Source organism: Lynx canadensis, chromosome D1, assembly GCF_007474595.2.
Source record: "Lynx canadensis isolate LIC74 chromosome D1, mLynCan4.pri.v2, whole genome shotgun sequence".
Classification (NCBI taxonomy): Eukaryota; Metazoa; Chordata; class Mammalia; order Carnivora; family Felidae; genus Lynx; species Lynx canadensis.
Genome location: NC_044312.2, coordinates 109,987,011 through 110,003,833, shown reverse-complemented (window position 1 = coordinate 110,003,833; position 16,823 = coordinate 109,987,011). Strand labels below are relative to the sequence as shown.

The following is a 16,823-nucleotide window of genomic DNA, read 5'->3' as shown; positions in this document are numbered from 1 at the left end:
TTATTCAACACCTGCTATATGTGCAGATGTTGTAATGGATTCTGGAAACATAGGATTAAGGCAGACTATACCCCTCTCCTCATGGAAGTCACATTCTAATTGAGAAAAATACATACATACATACATACATACATACATACAAATATACCAAAACAACAAACCCCACAAGATTCCTAAAGAACAAAATAGGTGTAGTGAAAGAAATAAGCAGAGTAGGAAGATAAACTACATTAAATAGGGTAGTCAGGGAAGGCTTCTCTGAGGAGGTGACATTTGAGTTGAGAAATAGAAATGGAAGTGAACCAACAAGTCCCATGAAAAACTAGGGGAAGAATATTACAGGTAAAGGGAACAAATACAAAGGCTCAGAGATGAGAAAGAGTTTGGTATGTGTCAAGGAACAGAATGAGGCCAATGTGGCTGAAGCGCAAGTGAACTGAGGAAAGAATAGTTTGAGATAAGGTTTGGAGAGGCAGAAATAAGCCTGATCATTCCCACTAGCAAAATATGAGGGTCCCAATTTCTCTATATCCTTGTCAACACTTGTTATTTTTTTTAATGTTTATTTTTTAATGTTTATTTTTGAGAGAGAGAGCACGAGTGGGGCAGGGGCAGAGAGAAGGAAAGACACAATCTAAAGCAGGTTCCAGGCTCTGAGCTGCCGGCACAGAACCTGATGGCAGGGCTCAAACTCACGAACCGCGAGATGGTGACCTGAGCTGATATTGGACGCTTAGCTGACTCAGCTACCCAGGCACCCCAATGTTTATTTTTGAAAGAGAGAGCAAGCAGGGCGGGGGGGGCGGGGATGGGGACAGAGGATCTGAAGCAGGCTCTGTGCTGACAGCAGAAAACCCGATGTGGGGCTCAAACTCATGAACTGTGAGATCATGACCTAAGACAAAATTGAGAGTCAGACACTTAACTGACTGAGCCACCCAGGTGCCCCTCTGTTGTTTTTTTTTTAATTACAGTCATACAAGGAGGTATAAAATGGTATCTCATTATGGTTTTCATTTGCATTTCCCTAATAATTACAATGTTGAGCATCTTTTCATGGGGCTTATTAGCTGCTTATATGGATAAATATTGTCTTCATCTATTTCGGCTGCCATAACAAAATACCATAGACTGGATGGCTTAACAGAAATTTACTGCATATAGATCTGAAGGCTGAGAAGCCCAATATCAAGGTACCAGCAATTCAGCTCTCTTCATGGCTTGCAGACAGCTGTCTTTTCACTGTCCTCACATGGCTTTTCCTGGGTGGGTGTACTTGGAGAGATTTCTCTTTCTTTTTCTTCCTATAAAGCTGCTAATCCCATCATAAAGGTCCCACCTTCATAACCTAATCTAACCCTAATTACTTCCCAAAGGCCTCATCTCCAAATACCCTTGCATTGGGGCTTCAACACAGGAATTCTAGGAGAACACATTCGATTCATAACAAATGTCTATTCATATCCTTTGCCCACTTAAAAATTAGGTTTTTATTGCTGAGTTGTAAAAGTTATTTTTGTTCTTTGGATATTAGATACCTATCAGATACATAATTTGCAAATATTTTCTCCCATTCTGTAGGTTGTCTTCACTCTCTCTTTTTTAGTTTTTTTTTCCAGTTTTAATGAGGTACAATCGATCTATAACATTGTGTAAAGTTAAGAGGTACAACCTGTAAATCTGATACTTCTATGTTGCAAAATGATTACCATCTTGGCCTGAACTAACACCTCCATCATGTCATCCTGTCTTTTGTTGATAGTGTTCTTTGAAACACATAAGTTTTTCATATTGATCAAGTCCAATTTATCTATCTTTCCTTTGACTGCTTGTGCTTTAAATGTCATATCTATGAAGAATTACACGTATGTTTTCTTCTAAGAATTTTATAGTTTTACCTCTTAGATCTAGGTCTTTGATCCATTTTGAGTTTAACTCTTGCATACAGTGTCATATGACTTTTTAAAATATGCTAAAAGAGTAACCATAAAAGTCTACTCAGTAAAGAATATTCAAAATGTCCTCTCTTCCCATACCAACCAAATTCACTACCACGGGCAGCTAACAATGTCTGCTACGGAAATGGAAGGGATATGGTAACCCAAGAGGCCAGAGTTGGAATAGTAAGTGCCCAGTTGATTACTCAACGAGGGGTAACAATAGTTCAAGCATTTTAAGCCAAAAGTGGTACAAGGCAGGCTAGCTCCCGCTGACTACTGAAAAAAAGCCACTCAGCTGGAGTATGAGTCAACTCCCAGGATCTCTAATGTAAGAGCTGTCCTTCTCTTCCTGCTCTACCTACCCAAGCTCAAAAGAAAGAGAAACATGTCAAGGTTCATGTCCTTTCCATCTCCTTTCCCTGCACATCAAATCTTAAATATATTCTCAATAGTAAAGTACAATTAAATATATTTAACAGAGAAAAGAGTAAAGAAATATTAAGAAAGCAAAAGAAGATGAAATTCATCTATTTTTTTAAGACTTTATTTTATTTTTTTAAGTAATCTCTAAACCCGACATGGGGCTCAAACTCACAACCCCAAGATCAAGAGTCACATGCTCCACTGACTGAGCCAGCCAGGCATCCCAACAAATTCATTTAACTTTTTTATGTTCAATCTTCTCTTTATAAAATCTTGCCACATGTTATGCAAATTTGGCAGCAAGAGACTGTTTAGGACATATCAAAAGTCTGAGGATTAAATGTGGACTCACTGGGTAACCAGTGACCAATGAGTCCACAAACTCTTCCTTTACTTCTAAATTTAAGCTGAGGTAAAGCTCAGTTTCCCCATCTCCGAAAGAGAAATGATGATAACATATAAGTCTGACCTATCTCTGGAGAATGAATGAGATCATGTCTACAAAAGGAGCTCCTGGAGGAAAAAGTGTCAGATGAGTACTGAGCCTTAGAGTTGCTGATCTTGTAAGATCTAAAATTATAATAGATTTTTTCTTTGAATGAGAATCTCAGATTTAAAAATACATAATAAGTCAGACATCCAAGAGTTCACCACTGTGAATTTCTCATTAAATGATGAGCAATCCTGGACCCATTAATTTCTCTAATGTACAAATAGCATGACTTCTCACTTCCTTTCAGAACAAATTAACAAAGAAGACAAAATTAAACTAAACTTTTTTGTAAAGTCTCCCTGATAGCAAAAGGGTGGAGTACAGAGAAGAGGCATAATCATATAACCATACATCAACAGCACAGCTGTCTTCCCCACTTTCAAGGGCTGGTATTCTTTTTTTTTTTTTCTTAATGTTTATTTTTGAGAGAGAGAGAGAGAGAGAGAGAGACAGACCCACAAATTGTGAGATCATGACCTGAGCCAAAGATGGATGTTAAACTTACTGAGCCACCCAGGTGCCCCTGGGGGCTGGTATTCTTCTCTAGTCTTTTGAGGGGGGAAAAAAAAAAAGGTAAATTTTCTGACTTGGGAAAAACACTTGAACATGACTGGCCAAACTGTATTTTACTAAAGAGTTAAATTATGTCAATAAACATGGGAATGAGGAGGAAGTAATTAAAAAGATTTAAAAAATAAAAATAACATGAATGGAAGAAATAAGAAACAGCAAATAGGGACCTTTAAATATGGCCTTTTGCATATTCCCCATCTTATCACTCTCTTCTACACTTTCTTTTTTTTCTTTTCTTCACTAGAGTAAGGACATGATAGGAAGTAGCTTCTAGATCTGGGCAAGAAGGACAAACTAAAACATCACATTTCACCAAATAGATACTTATAAGTAGTTCTATATACATGGATAAGTATATACATAAATGGATATATAAATGGATTCCTATATAAATGGATATGCATATTATGGATATATGCATACAAGCATATATGCAAAATAATAGTATATATATCAATACAAAGTAATGAGAACTTTTAACGCATAAGAATTTACCTTTTTTTAATGTTTATTTATTTTGAGAAGGAGAGAGAGAGAGCGCACATGTGCATGAACAGAAGGGCAGAGAGAGAGGGAAAGAGACAGGGAGAGGGAGGGGGAGGGAGAGAGAACCCCACGCAGGCTCCGTGTCAGTGCCAACCCAATGCAGGGCTCGAACTTACAAACCATGAGATCATGACCTGAGCTGAAACCATTAGTCGAATGGTTAACCAACTGAGCCATCCAGGGACCCCAGAATTTATCTGTCTTAATGGTCATCATCCCTCAAAGTACAGAAGTTATTCTAATTGACAGAGGACCTCACATCTGGTCTGAGGTGTCTTTCCCTATCTTTATGTTCTTCCTAATAAGCAACTGGGAAGGACATATGTTTATATTCATATATAATTGAATAAAAGAACTAACAAAAAATTCAATTAGATTAGATAATGGAGAAAAGAAAAAAGAGGATGCCAAAAAAAAAAAAAAAAGCCAAAATGTTTAAGCCTGGAAAGTTATGAATGTTAGTATCATTGAAAGAAATGAAGACATTACAGAGCAAGTTAGTTTCAAGAAAATGAAACCCATTTTACCATGTGTTGCACATATATTTCAAAAGAAACCTTCAAATGGAATAGACTAATTGACAATCAAAGCTGGAAACATGTTAATGATAGGAAAAAAAGTCTCATCAGCATAGAAATGATATTAAAACTTTAAGAGTAGAAAACATACCTGAAGTAAATACAGAATAATAATACAGAATAATGAAGGGAAGAAAGGCATATTGGTGGCTGAACTTCAAGGAATATCCTCTGGGTTACCAAAGAAGCACCATGAATATACATACTTCCATTATGTATACTTATCACGTTACATTTTCAGAGCTACCTTTCCCAATGACTTCCTGTGGCAAAGCAGATATTCAATTAAAGGTGTGCTGAATAAAAATATGAATAGTTAGGAACCAGAGAAGAAAGTGAGCAAAAAAGAGAATATAATCCATTAGAGAGGAAGTAGAATGGGGAGATTATCTTGGTCACTATTTATTAATCCAGCATAAACAAAACACCCAGAAATCAGAGCCTGTTTATATATGAATTGATCTGAAGTATACCAGATTCAGAGAAAAAGTACCTTGATACAATACTAATAGAATAGACTGAAGAGTAAAGAAAATTGAAGCTGGATGGCTCTACAACAGTAAAGTTCCCCTAAAAAGAGATCAGATCTTATTCTACTCACTGAGAGCCACCAACCAAGCACTGAAGAGAACATAGTTGAAAATGAATTCAGAGGCATACTATCAATTTTGTATAGGTAAGTAATTTTTTAGCATCTGAAAATCTCATGGTTAATGAATCAGCCACCAAAGACTGCCTAATGAGGCTAACTAAACAGTGTAAAGATTTGTGAATGGACCAATTTAAAACAGTTTGTTGATAACATTACAGGAATGCTAAATAAATAACAATAGTAATAAAGGCATAATTAATGGTGCAAAAACCAGGGAGCTAAGGGATTTAAATCTTAAGCTTGGACAATTTCCTTTGTGAGCTTTAATGAGTCATTCTTGTTACTAATTAGTACAAACAAATAGTATTACACCGTGGAGGTTAGTATCATGAACCTGGAGAGAAGAAAAGCTAAAGTTAGCTACTAAATATGATTGACTAAAACAAATGACTCAATTTTTATTATGTACTTGATATGCAGTACTTCCTCTTTGTACTAAAAGTCAGCCGCTTCCACTTTATCACAAGGATATAAAAAACAGATTAAATAAATATGCATAAAATTGCTGTGAGCTTTTAAAATAATTAAATTAAAACCAAGTTACCATGACACTGTCTGAAGTTTGTATTAGCATAATAAACAGGTGGTTATTCCATAAACTAAATTCAACTCAATACCTTCTCTCCAGGTATTAACAGTGATAATAAAACCATTCCCTTGTACCTGCATGGTTTTTCACTTTTTTCAAAGCACTTCCGCAAATATTAATTGAAGTGGTAGTATTATATACGATCTGACCACTCATTAAAAAGGCATGCTAGGGGTGTCTGGGTGGCTCAGTTGGTTAAGCGTTTGACTCCAGTGCAGGTCATGATCTCGCGGTGAGTTCGAGCCCCACATCGGGCTCTGTGCTGACAGCTCAGAGCCTGCAGCCTGTTTCGAATTCTGTCTCTCCCTCTCTCTCTGCCCCTCCCCTGCTCATACTCTGTCTCTCAAAAAATAAATAAATGTTAAAAAAAAAAAAAGGCATGCTAAGTATCAGTTTTTGTCACAAGAAATACTCCTATCTCCTCCCTAGTGCTAATAGTAACATACTCCCTGTTATTTACATAGACTTTCACTTCTTTCAAAGCACTTTCACATATATTAACTAGAGCAGTGGCATTACGAATGATCTTTCCATTCTTTGCTTCATCCTAAGGGCAGAATCCAAAAAAAGAAGACTAAAGATTGAGAAATAGACTAGATGGTTTTCAGGCAGTCAATTCATGATTCTTAAAGCTGGACTCGGGTTTCCCAAAAGTCAGAATCAGAGCAAACTCCCCATCCAGCACAATATGCTGATTCTCCCTTTCTTCCAGACCAAAGGTTTTAGGAAGCAATAGAATTAAGTGATTAAGATAACCTAAGTATGGGTGTAAGGGAAGAAACCAAATCTGTCTTGATCACCTCTGTAACCCCTCTGTGTCAAGCCCAAGGCTCAATGTAGAGCTAATGCTCAGTAAATCATCATTTACGATGATTACCACAGTAAGAACTTTCTACCCAAGCTCCCACAGAATATCTGCTATGGAGCCATTACTTTTCTTCCACAATTACTGCTTTCAAATGTGTGCACACTAAGAAGAATCTAAGGAAGATTAGGATCACAGAGCAAAAAGCAGAGGTCCATTAAGAATCCAGGCTACAAGAGCACCTGGGTGGCTCAGTTAGTTAAGCATCTGACTCTTAATTTCAGCTCACGTAGTGGTCTCACAGTTTGTGAGATAAAGCCTCACATCAGGCTCCGCATTGACAACATGGAGCCTACTTGGGATTCTCGCTCTCTGCCCCTTCCGCTGCTTGTGCTCTCTCTCAAAACAAATAAAGAAACATTAAAAAAAATAAAAAAAGAATCCAGGATATAGACTCCTGGAAGGTAGATTCAGAGGGCCAAGGCAATTTCAAAGGCAAAGGGAGATACACCTAATGACCCTTAATTTACTAAGCAAGCACTTTTAAATTCCCATGCTTAAACTAAAAACTCCTTCAGCAAACTGGTGCAGTCACTCTGCAAAACAGTATGGAGTTTCCTCAAAAGCTTAAAAATAGAACTATCCTACAATCCAGCAATCACACTACTAGGTTTTACCCAAAGGATATAAAAATACTAATTCAAAGGGATACACACACCCCAGTGTTTATAGCAGCATTATCTACAGTACCCAAATTATGGAAACAGCCCAAATGTCTATCAAAGTCCCTGATGAATGGATAAAAAGGATGTGGTATATATATGTGTGTGTGTGTGTGTGTGTGTGTGTACACACAAAATGGAATATCACTCAGCCATAAAAAAGAAGAAATCTTGCCATTTGCAATGATGTGGATAGAGCTAGAGAGTATTGTGCTAAGCAAAATAACTCAGCCAGAGAAAAACAAATATCATATGATTTCACTCAGATGTGGTATTTAAGAAACAAAACAAATGAGCACAGGGGGGAAAAAGAGAAAGGTAACCCAAGAAATAAAATGAAGAGAACAAGAAGAGAACGGATGGTTACCAGAAAGGAGGTGGGTGGGGGGAATGGCTCAAATAGGTAATGGGGATTAAGGAGTGCACTTGTGATGAACACTCACCCGGTGTTGGACCTAAGTGCTGAATCACTAAATTGTACACCTGAAATTAATTTACACTGTATGTTAACCGGAACTCAAATAAAAACTTTAAAAATAACAATAAAAAAATAAAAATTAACTCAAAAAAGAAGTTCCAAAAGGGAAAATTATTTCCTATATTGTTTATGTCCTTAAAGTCATTCATCATGTGAGTTATAAAAATAATTTCTTCTTTTCCTTTGATATGACCAAGATAATGGAAGGTACTTTGGTTTATCCAGTAATTGAGTTACTGGCAATTTGGTTCTAAATTAAAATTTTTAATTGATTTCATTTTAAAAAGCATTAAGAGAAGCACCTGGGTGGCTCAATCAGTTAAGCATCCGACTTTGGCTCAAATCATGATCTCATGGTTCGTGAGTTCAAGCCCCATGTCAGGCTCTGTGCTGACAGCTCAGAGCCTGGAGCCTGCTTCAGATTCTGTTTCCCTCTCCCTCTGCCCCTCCCCCACTCGCACTCTGCCTCTCTCTCTCAAAAATAAACATTAAAAAATTTCAGGGGCGCCTGGGTGGCTCAGTCAGTTGAACATCCGACTTCGGCTCAGGTCGTGATCTCACAGTTCATGAGTTCAAGCCCCACGTCGGGCTCACTACTATCAGCACAGAGCCTGCTTCAGATCCTCTGTTCCCCCTCTCTCGGTCCCTACCCTGCTCACTCTCTCTCTCTCAAAAATAAATAAAACATTAAAAAAATTTTAAAGCACTAAGAAACATTAGTTTTTAAAAGTCCAATGGTAGGGTGCCTAAGTGGCTCAGTTGGTTAAATGTCCAACTTCGGCTCAGGTCATGATCTCATGGTTCATGGGTTCAAACCTTGCATCAGGCTCTGTACTGACAGCTCAGAGCCTGGAGCCTGCTTCAGATTCTGTGTCTCCCTCTCTCTCTTCCCCTCCCCCGCTTGTGCTCTGCTCTGTCTCAACAATAAATCAAATATTTAAAAAATTTAAAAAAATAAAAGTACAATGATAAAATAAATATAAAAATAAAAGTACAATGGCAATACATTTCATAAACATTTATAAAATTACACTGCTCTAATGTAGCTTTATTGTTTCCATATTTAACACATAGAACATTTTCTTAAAATAATGACAAATGTAAGTTGTTGTTTTTTTAAACCACCACAAGCTACTTACATTCCAAATTTAGTTGGAGATGGTTTCTTTTAAAAAATTACTTTGTAGAGGTGTCTGGGTGGCTCAGTTGGTTAAGCTTCTGACTCTTGATTTCAGCTCAGGTCATGATCTCAGGGTTTGTGAATTCAGACCCACGTAGAGCTCCATGCTGTCAGTGCTTAGGATTCTCTCTCTGCCTCCGTCCCCTGCCCATCCCCCCACTTGTGTGTGCGCACCACGCACTCTCTCTCTCTCTCTCTCTCAAAAATAAATAAAAATAAACTTAAAAACATTACTTTGTAAAATTTGTAAACTAACCACTCATTAGGAAAAGATAGGCCCATTGGATAATTTACAAACTAGACAACCACAGATGATAAATATGAAAGCACAGTTCTCAGATCATTTTGGTCTCCTTAAAATAAATGTATATCATTCAGCTTTAGATTATTCTCAGCTCAAAGGAGAGAAGAACTAAAGCCAAGGTCACCAAAAGCTCTTAAACCATACCAACTGTGGCATGTGGGGAATAGTATTAACACTAGACAAAATAATTTGCAATAAAGCATTCTTCACACTTTACCTCTTTGCACAAATACTTTACCGAAAATTTCAGTTTCTATCTGGGATAATTTTGCCTGAGTTTCTATAGAGAGTATTCAATTTTTTTTTTAACATTTATTCATTATTGAGAGAGAGAGAGAGAGAGAGAGAGAGAGAGACAGAGCATGAGCATGGGAGGGGCAGAGAGAGGGGAAGACACAGACTCTGAAGCAGGCTCCAGGCTCTGAGCTGTCAGCACAGAGCCCGATGTGGGGCTTGAACTCACAAACTGCGAGATCATGACCTGAGCCGAAGTCAGATGCTTAACCAACTGAGCCACCCAGGCGCCACTATAGAGAGTATTCAGAGAAGCTATAGTGACCTAGGTGTCTTGTTCATCGCTGTATGTATACAATTTTATAGATCATCTTTCAGTAGGATTGCCAGATAAAATACAGGATAAAATGCTGGATGGAACATACACTACAAAATTACTCATTGTTTATCTGAAATTCAAATTTAAGTGGGCATCCTGTACGTTTATTTGCTAAATCTAGCAACCCTATCTTTCAGTTTGTCTCTTTCAGAAAATAACAAATTCACTGCCAGGAAGAGACTTTATCTCTTGAAAGCAGAGTAATTCTTTACCTTTTATGAACTTCTTGAGAACCAAACCACCATAAGTGCTTCCTGCAGAAGCAACTGTAAGAAACAGAATACAAAGAAATATCACAAATAAAACAATTAAACAGATTTTATCTAAAGAATCTTATGGAAGCCTAAAAACACTGCTTATAGATACAATACGTTAAAAAGGTGACCACTATGTAACGAGTTTACTAAAAATGGAGACACCAAAGAAACATTATGAGGCTACAACTCTCTGGGGGCAGAAATGAAAACCAAATGGCAAGCCTTTTCACCCATATCCAACACCAAGGCTGCTTCTTTAGCTATTACTATTCCTGAGAGAAAAGGATTATAGGAAGACTGCACACTGTAACTACTAACCAGAATATATCATGCCAATAACCCATATTCCAGTGTAAGATTCAATTTAAAAAGCTGGCCTTTCTTTGAAACAATTTACTCTTTAGTAGAAAATATTTTTTAAAAATTTAATGTTTATTTATTTTTGAGAGAGAGACAAAGCATGAGCGGGGCAGGGGCAGGGAGAGGGAGACACAGAATTCAAAGCAGGCTCCAGGCTCTGAGCTGTCAGCACAGAGCCTGAAGTGGGGATGGAACCCATGAATGGTGAGATCATGACCCAAGCCAAAGTTAAGACACTTACCCAACTGAGCCACCTAGGCACCCCTTTAGTAGAAAATATTAGACTATTACCTAAGAATTCTCCACACCGAGTTCTAAACTATGAATATCAGAATATTTAGAGTAATAATTAAAAAAAATTTTTTTAAGTAAACTCTACTCCCAATGTGGGGCTCAAATTCACAGCCCTGAGATGAAGAGTCACATGCTCTACTGAATGAGCCAGCCAGGCACCCCTAGAGCAATAATTCTTCAGAGGAAGAGGGTAAAGGAGGAAACAGGCACCTAAGAGGGGAAGAAAAGAAACCACCCAGAGACTTTTCCAAATTGAACATTACCCCTCCCCACCAGAGAGATGCGACCCACAGTTAAGAATTTAAGAATCATTGCCATAGAAATCAATGTCCCTATCCCTCAAGAAATGTGTATTCTTCAAGCAGGGTGAAAAAGTTGAGAATAATAACTACAGTGAGAGGCAACACCATTCTCTAGATGTGTGCTATCCAAATATAGTAGCCACTAGATACATGTGGCTACTTAAATTTAAATTTAGCTAAATTAAAAATAAGATTCCTCAGTCACACTAGCCATATTTCAAGTGGTCATTAGCATCATTAGTGTGGCTAATGGCTACTGTACTGAACAGCACAGATATAGAATATTTTCATCATCACAAAAAGTTCTATTGAAATGTTATTACAGCGGTGCTTTAGATTTCCAGATTTTGAATGATTCTGGACAAATGATATTTCAAAAGGCCTGGGCCCAAGTAGCACAGAACATTCAATAAAAGACAATCATTTCTTTTTTCTTCTTAACATTCCTCACAAGCATACACTGGTTCTAGCTTAAGGAGAGTTGGTCACTGGGGAGAGGGATGGCAGGTGTCAGCAGGCCTACACCAGCGATCAGCAAGGAGCTGAACATTAATAAGAAAAAAATACAACCTATATATCTCACAGTGTGTCCATGATGTTTCTCAATTGCATATGTCATACTGTCTCCTCAAACATCTTTTAGTTTTAACAAGTACCATATCAACAATCGTTGAAAATGGGTCACTTCTGGTGAATGTACTCAGAGAGCAATTATCTTGCCTGCTCCACACCCCATCCTGCCCCCAACTTTTAGCTGTACTTCTAATGTCTCTGTACTAAAATAAAAGAGTACTAGGGGCATCTGGGGGCTCAGTTGGTTAAACATTAAGCATCCAACTTCGCCTCACGTCATGTGGCAGTTCAAGCCCCACATCAGGCTCTGTGCTGACAGCTCAGAGCCTAGAGCCTGCATCAGATTCTGTGTCTCCCTCTCTCTCTGTCCCTCCCCTGCTCACACTCTCTCTCACCTTCAAAAATAAACAAACATTAAAAATATATTTTAAAAAAGAGTGTTATCCTTCAAATGCAAAGATAACAGTAGAGACTTAATTGTAAACCACATATTTTTAGAGCAACACCATTCCTAAAATTCCCTCTATAGAACAAAAGATGACATTAAAAAAAGAAGTTGTTGAGGTCAAATATATTTGAAGAATGCTGTATACTATAGCCCATTTTTTAAATTAATTTTATTTTTTTTTAATTTACATCCAAATTAGTTAGCATATAGTGCAACAATGATTTCAGGAGTAGGTTCCTTAATGCCCCTTACCCATTTAGCCCATCCCCCCCTCCCACAACCCCTCCAGTAACCCTCTGTTCTCCATATTTATGAGTCTCTTATGCTTTGTCCCCCTCCCTGTTTTTATATTATTTTTGTTTCCCTTCCCTTATGTTCATCTGTTCTGTGTCTTAAAGTCCTCATATGAGTGAAGTCATATATTTGTCTTTCTCTAATTTCACTTAGCATAATACCCTCCAGTTCCATCCATGTAGTTGCAAATGGCAAGATTTCATTCTTTTTGATTGCTAAGTAATACTCCATTGTATATATATGCCACATCTTCTTTATCCATTCATCCATCGATGGACATTGGGCTCTTTCCATACTTTGGCTATTGTTGATAGTGCTGCTACAAACATTGGGGTGCATGTGTCCCTTCGAAACAGCACACCTGTATCCCTTGGATAAATACCTAGTAGTGCAAATGCTGAGCTGTAGGGTAGTTCTATTTTTAATTTTTTGAGGAACCTCCATGCTGTTCTCCAGAGTGGTTACACCAGCTTGCATTCTCATACTATAGCCCATTTAAAATATTTTTTTTTAAGTTTATTTATTTATTTTGAGAGAGAGTGAGCAGGGGAGGGATAGAAAGAATCCCAAGCAGCTGTCAGCACGGAGCCTGATGCAGGGCTGAACCCCCAAACAACGAGATCATGACCAGAACCAAAACCAAAAGCCGGACGTCTAACCGACTGGGCCACCCAGACACCCCTACCATAGGCCGTTTTAAAAAATGTCTGTATTTATTTTTGAGAGCGAGGGCATGTATGCAAGCAGGGGAGGAGCAGAGAGAGAGGGGAACAGAGGATCCAAAGTGGAGTCCATACTGACAGCAGAGAGCCAGATGCGGGTGAACTGAGAGATCATGACCTGAGTCACAGTTGAACACTTAACCAACTTGAGCCACCCAGGTACTCCTATAGCCCATTTTTAAAGATTCAGTCTACACTGTCCTATCAAAGGTTCTGAGAAAATACAAAGTAATGAAACTCCCTTGATTTTAACCAGCATTCCACAAATTTAGAGGACTATGTAACTCCTTCCTCTTAACTCATAGAAACATCTTGTAGCATGCATTTAAAAAGAAACATCTTGTAGCATGCATCTTGTAGCATGCAATAAATATGTTAAAGACTTCAATTACTGATGGAAAAAGTATATAGTGATCTCTCAGTTTCTCATAGAAAGATCATTCAAGTAATAAAACTTGCTGCTGTGTTGTGAGTTCAATTTTGTACTCTAAAAGAGACTTAGAAGAACTAAGCCCCAGTACTTGTGAATACGACTTTATGTGGAAATAGGGTCTTCACAAATATAATCAAGTTAAGATCAGGTCATAATGGTTAGGGTGGACCTAAATCCAATTGGTGTCCTTAGAAGAAGGCTATGTGAAGACAGAAACACAGATAAACACAGGGTAGAATATCCCATGAAGGTAGAGGCAGAGATTGGAATGATACTCCTGCAAGCCAACACCAAGGGCTTGCTGGCAACTACCAGAAGCTAAGAGCGAGGCATATAATAGATTCTACCCTCAGAGTCTTCAGAAGGAACCAATTCTACTTTGACCTTGATTTTGGACTTCTGGCTTCCATACATGGGAGGGAATAAATTTATTTTATGTTTGTGCTACTTTGTTACAGCAGCCTTAGATAACTAATACATGGTTTTTCATCATCAGAGATTTCAGACCAAACACACCACTTCACACTTTCAGGTAAAGATGACAAATTGAACATACCCGTTATTTTTACTACCTCCTGAAACTGCAATGAAACAATAGAAACAATAGAAAACAAAGTATTTTTAAAAGGAATAAACCCACAAGGACAGGGAAAAGACAGATATGATTATAATAAAATTCTAGAAACTGAAAAGCAGAAGGACTAGTGAGAAAGGATTTAGGAGACCTGAGAAATTGAATTATAAGCCAGAATAGGCAAAGGCCAAGAAACAAGCAAAGTGATACAACAAAATCCCCGAAGATTCAGGAATGCAGAATCAGGAACTCCTGGAAGTAGGGGTGGGGTGGGAGCTAACATAAGGAGAATCAATTGAAAAAATGAATTTAAGAGTAAGTCAGGTCTTTAGATTCCCTCCTCCACTCTGCATTCTAGGGACTGATCCTTTCTAACCTTGGTGGGGGTGGAGGAAGGGTTATTCTTTGAAAAGGAAGAAGCATGGGTTTTTCAGCTGAGGACCAAAGTTGTATTAAAAATAAATGGCCTGAATGAACATAAAGACTGAATGCTGAGATCTCTCTCTTATCTCTCCATCCCAGAACACTCACAATATGACTTTTTATCTACCTAGTGAGAGGCTATGAACACATACATGGAAAAATCCAGCAGAATGCATATTGAACGTTAATTAATAATTATCTTAAGGGACAAAATGACTGGAAAGTCTCATCTTACACAATATATGTATCTGTAATATTGGAATGTTTCACGATAAGCATATATTACCCTTCCTTCTACCAAAAAATTTATGAAAATCATTACATAAAGATCAGAGATAATAAACACAATAAAGAGAAAATAAATGCTCCCTATACTTCGCATGGGCTGAAGAAGTCCATTAGGCTCAAAATACCTATGGAATTAGGTTTCTTTCCAAAAGCTAATGTGGCTCAAGTCCTCTGCTTTGAGTGATATCAACCCCGCTACCTTGGCCAGCTTATTGGATTGCCTCTGTCTCCAAATGCATGAACTAACACAACCATACACAGACCAACATCACCCTAGCCATATAGCTAACCAAAACGTTCTTACAAATGATGGGACTTCTGTCCAGAGTGGAGTTCATGCACAGTAACAGCAAACCAACCTATCATATCTTCCTCAAGGATGTTTACTGCTAGGTACTCAAAGAGAAGACAGGGCATTTCAGTTCAGTGAGAAAATGTCTTGTGTAGAACCTAAAGTACTATTCAGTCTCAACTGGAACTGAGGATGACTTTCATTCCAAAGTATCCTTCAATAAACCTACAGACAGACACACACTCTCTCTTCTCTCTCTCATATACACCTACACAACTAAACAAAAAAGTGATCACTCCAAAAGTTCAAGAAAATTAATTGTTCCAGGGTGTCACTCAATGCATCGTCTTTCCCTCAGGACTGTAGGAAAAAAAAAAAAAAAGAATAAAAGCTAATAGAAGAGGTTTACTTTCAAACTAACTGCAAGTTAAGATTATCAAAGCATGCACCATTCATCATTTGATTGCTTTCCCCCCCCCCTTTTTTTTTTTTGGCCCTTTTCCAACTATCAAAGACTGGACATGAAAAAGGAGATAAAATTCAATGTAATATAATTTTTTTGTGAGAGAAGGATAAAACCAAGAGCAAGAATGAGATTGCTTTTGAGAATTCTTAAACCAGTAAAATAATCCTCTTGACCAATCCTGGTGTCTGAGTGATCTCCAGAGTCCTGCAAATGGACTAGATTTCCAGAGCCTTGATAACAAAGGGTAACACCCCAAAATATGGACTCATTTTACACTCCACCTTCATTGGCCAAGCAGCTGCTAAAAACAAAGGCCACATATCCCGATACCTGGCAAACAAATGCACTATTGCCTCATGAATTGATTGCTTCTCTGGAGTGCCCACAAGTGTATTTGGAGAGAAACTTCGAGAGCAAGTTGAGGAGCGGCTGTCCTTCTATGAGACAGGAGAGATTCCACGAAAGAATCTGGATGTTATGAATGAGGTGATGGTTCAGGCAAAGGAAGCGGCTACTGAGATGGCTAGGAAGCTGGAGAAGCAGAAGAAATGCATGAAGGAGAAGAAACAGCTGGCCGTCTCTGCCCTCATGTCTTCAGAAAACAGCAGTAGTACCCCAGAGGAGTGTGAAGAGACAAATGAGAGACCCACAAAGAAGAAAAAGCAAGAGCCCAGGAGACCCTCAGAAGACCATCTGCCTCTGTCTCCAAATGCAAGAAAAAGAAATCTTTTTTCCAAGGAGGAGCTGGTTAGTAGCGATCTTGAAGAGACAGCTGGCAGTGGAAGTCTTCCCAAGAGGAAGAAATCTTTCCTCAAAGAGGAACCAGTTAGTGATGTTAAAGAGGAAGGAAATAAGAGCATCCCCAAGAAAAAGAATAAATTCTCTTCCAAGGAGAAGCCACTCAGCAGTGGACCCAAAGAGGCTGCTGGCAGCAAGAGCAGTAGCTCCAAGAAAAAGAAAAAGCTGCAGAAGTTATCCCAGGAAGATTAGAATGGATATTTACCTGGTTAGTCATAACCCACATGACATTTCCCAACGCATCCCTTATATCCCAAAAAAAAAAAAAAAAAAAAAAAAAAAAAAAAAAAAAAAAAAAAAAAAAAAAAAACACACACAAATTCACAAGAATAAAAAAAAAAAATCCTGATAAGAGTCATTCTACTCACCTTTCCTGTATGACACATTTGTAAATCTATCACCA

At 38.0% G+C, this 16,823-nt stretch overlaps 1 protein-coding gene across 1 annotated transcript in view; it reads right to left on the bottom strand.

The window, feature by feature from the left end:
• Positions 1–16,823, bottom strand: part of CD1H11orf80 (chromosome D1 C11orf80 homolog) — a 95,569-nt gene that overhangs the window by 76,417 nt on the left and 2,329 nt on the right. Inside the window, exon 3 of the mRNA XM_030332495.1 lies at positions 10,109–10,162. Within this exon, the coding sequence (XP_030188355.1) occupies positions 10,109–10,162 (54 nt within the window). The remainder of the gene's footprint in view (positions 1–10,108; positions 10,163–16,823) is intronic.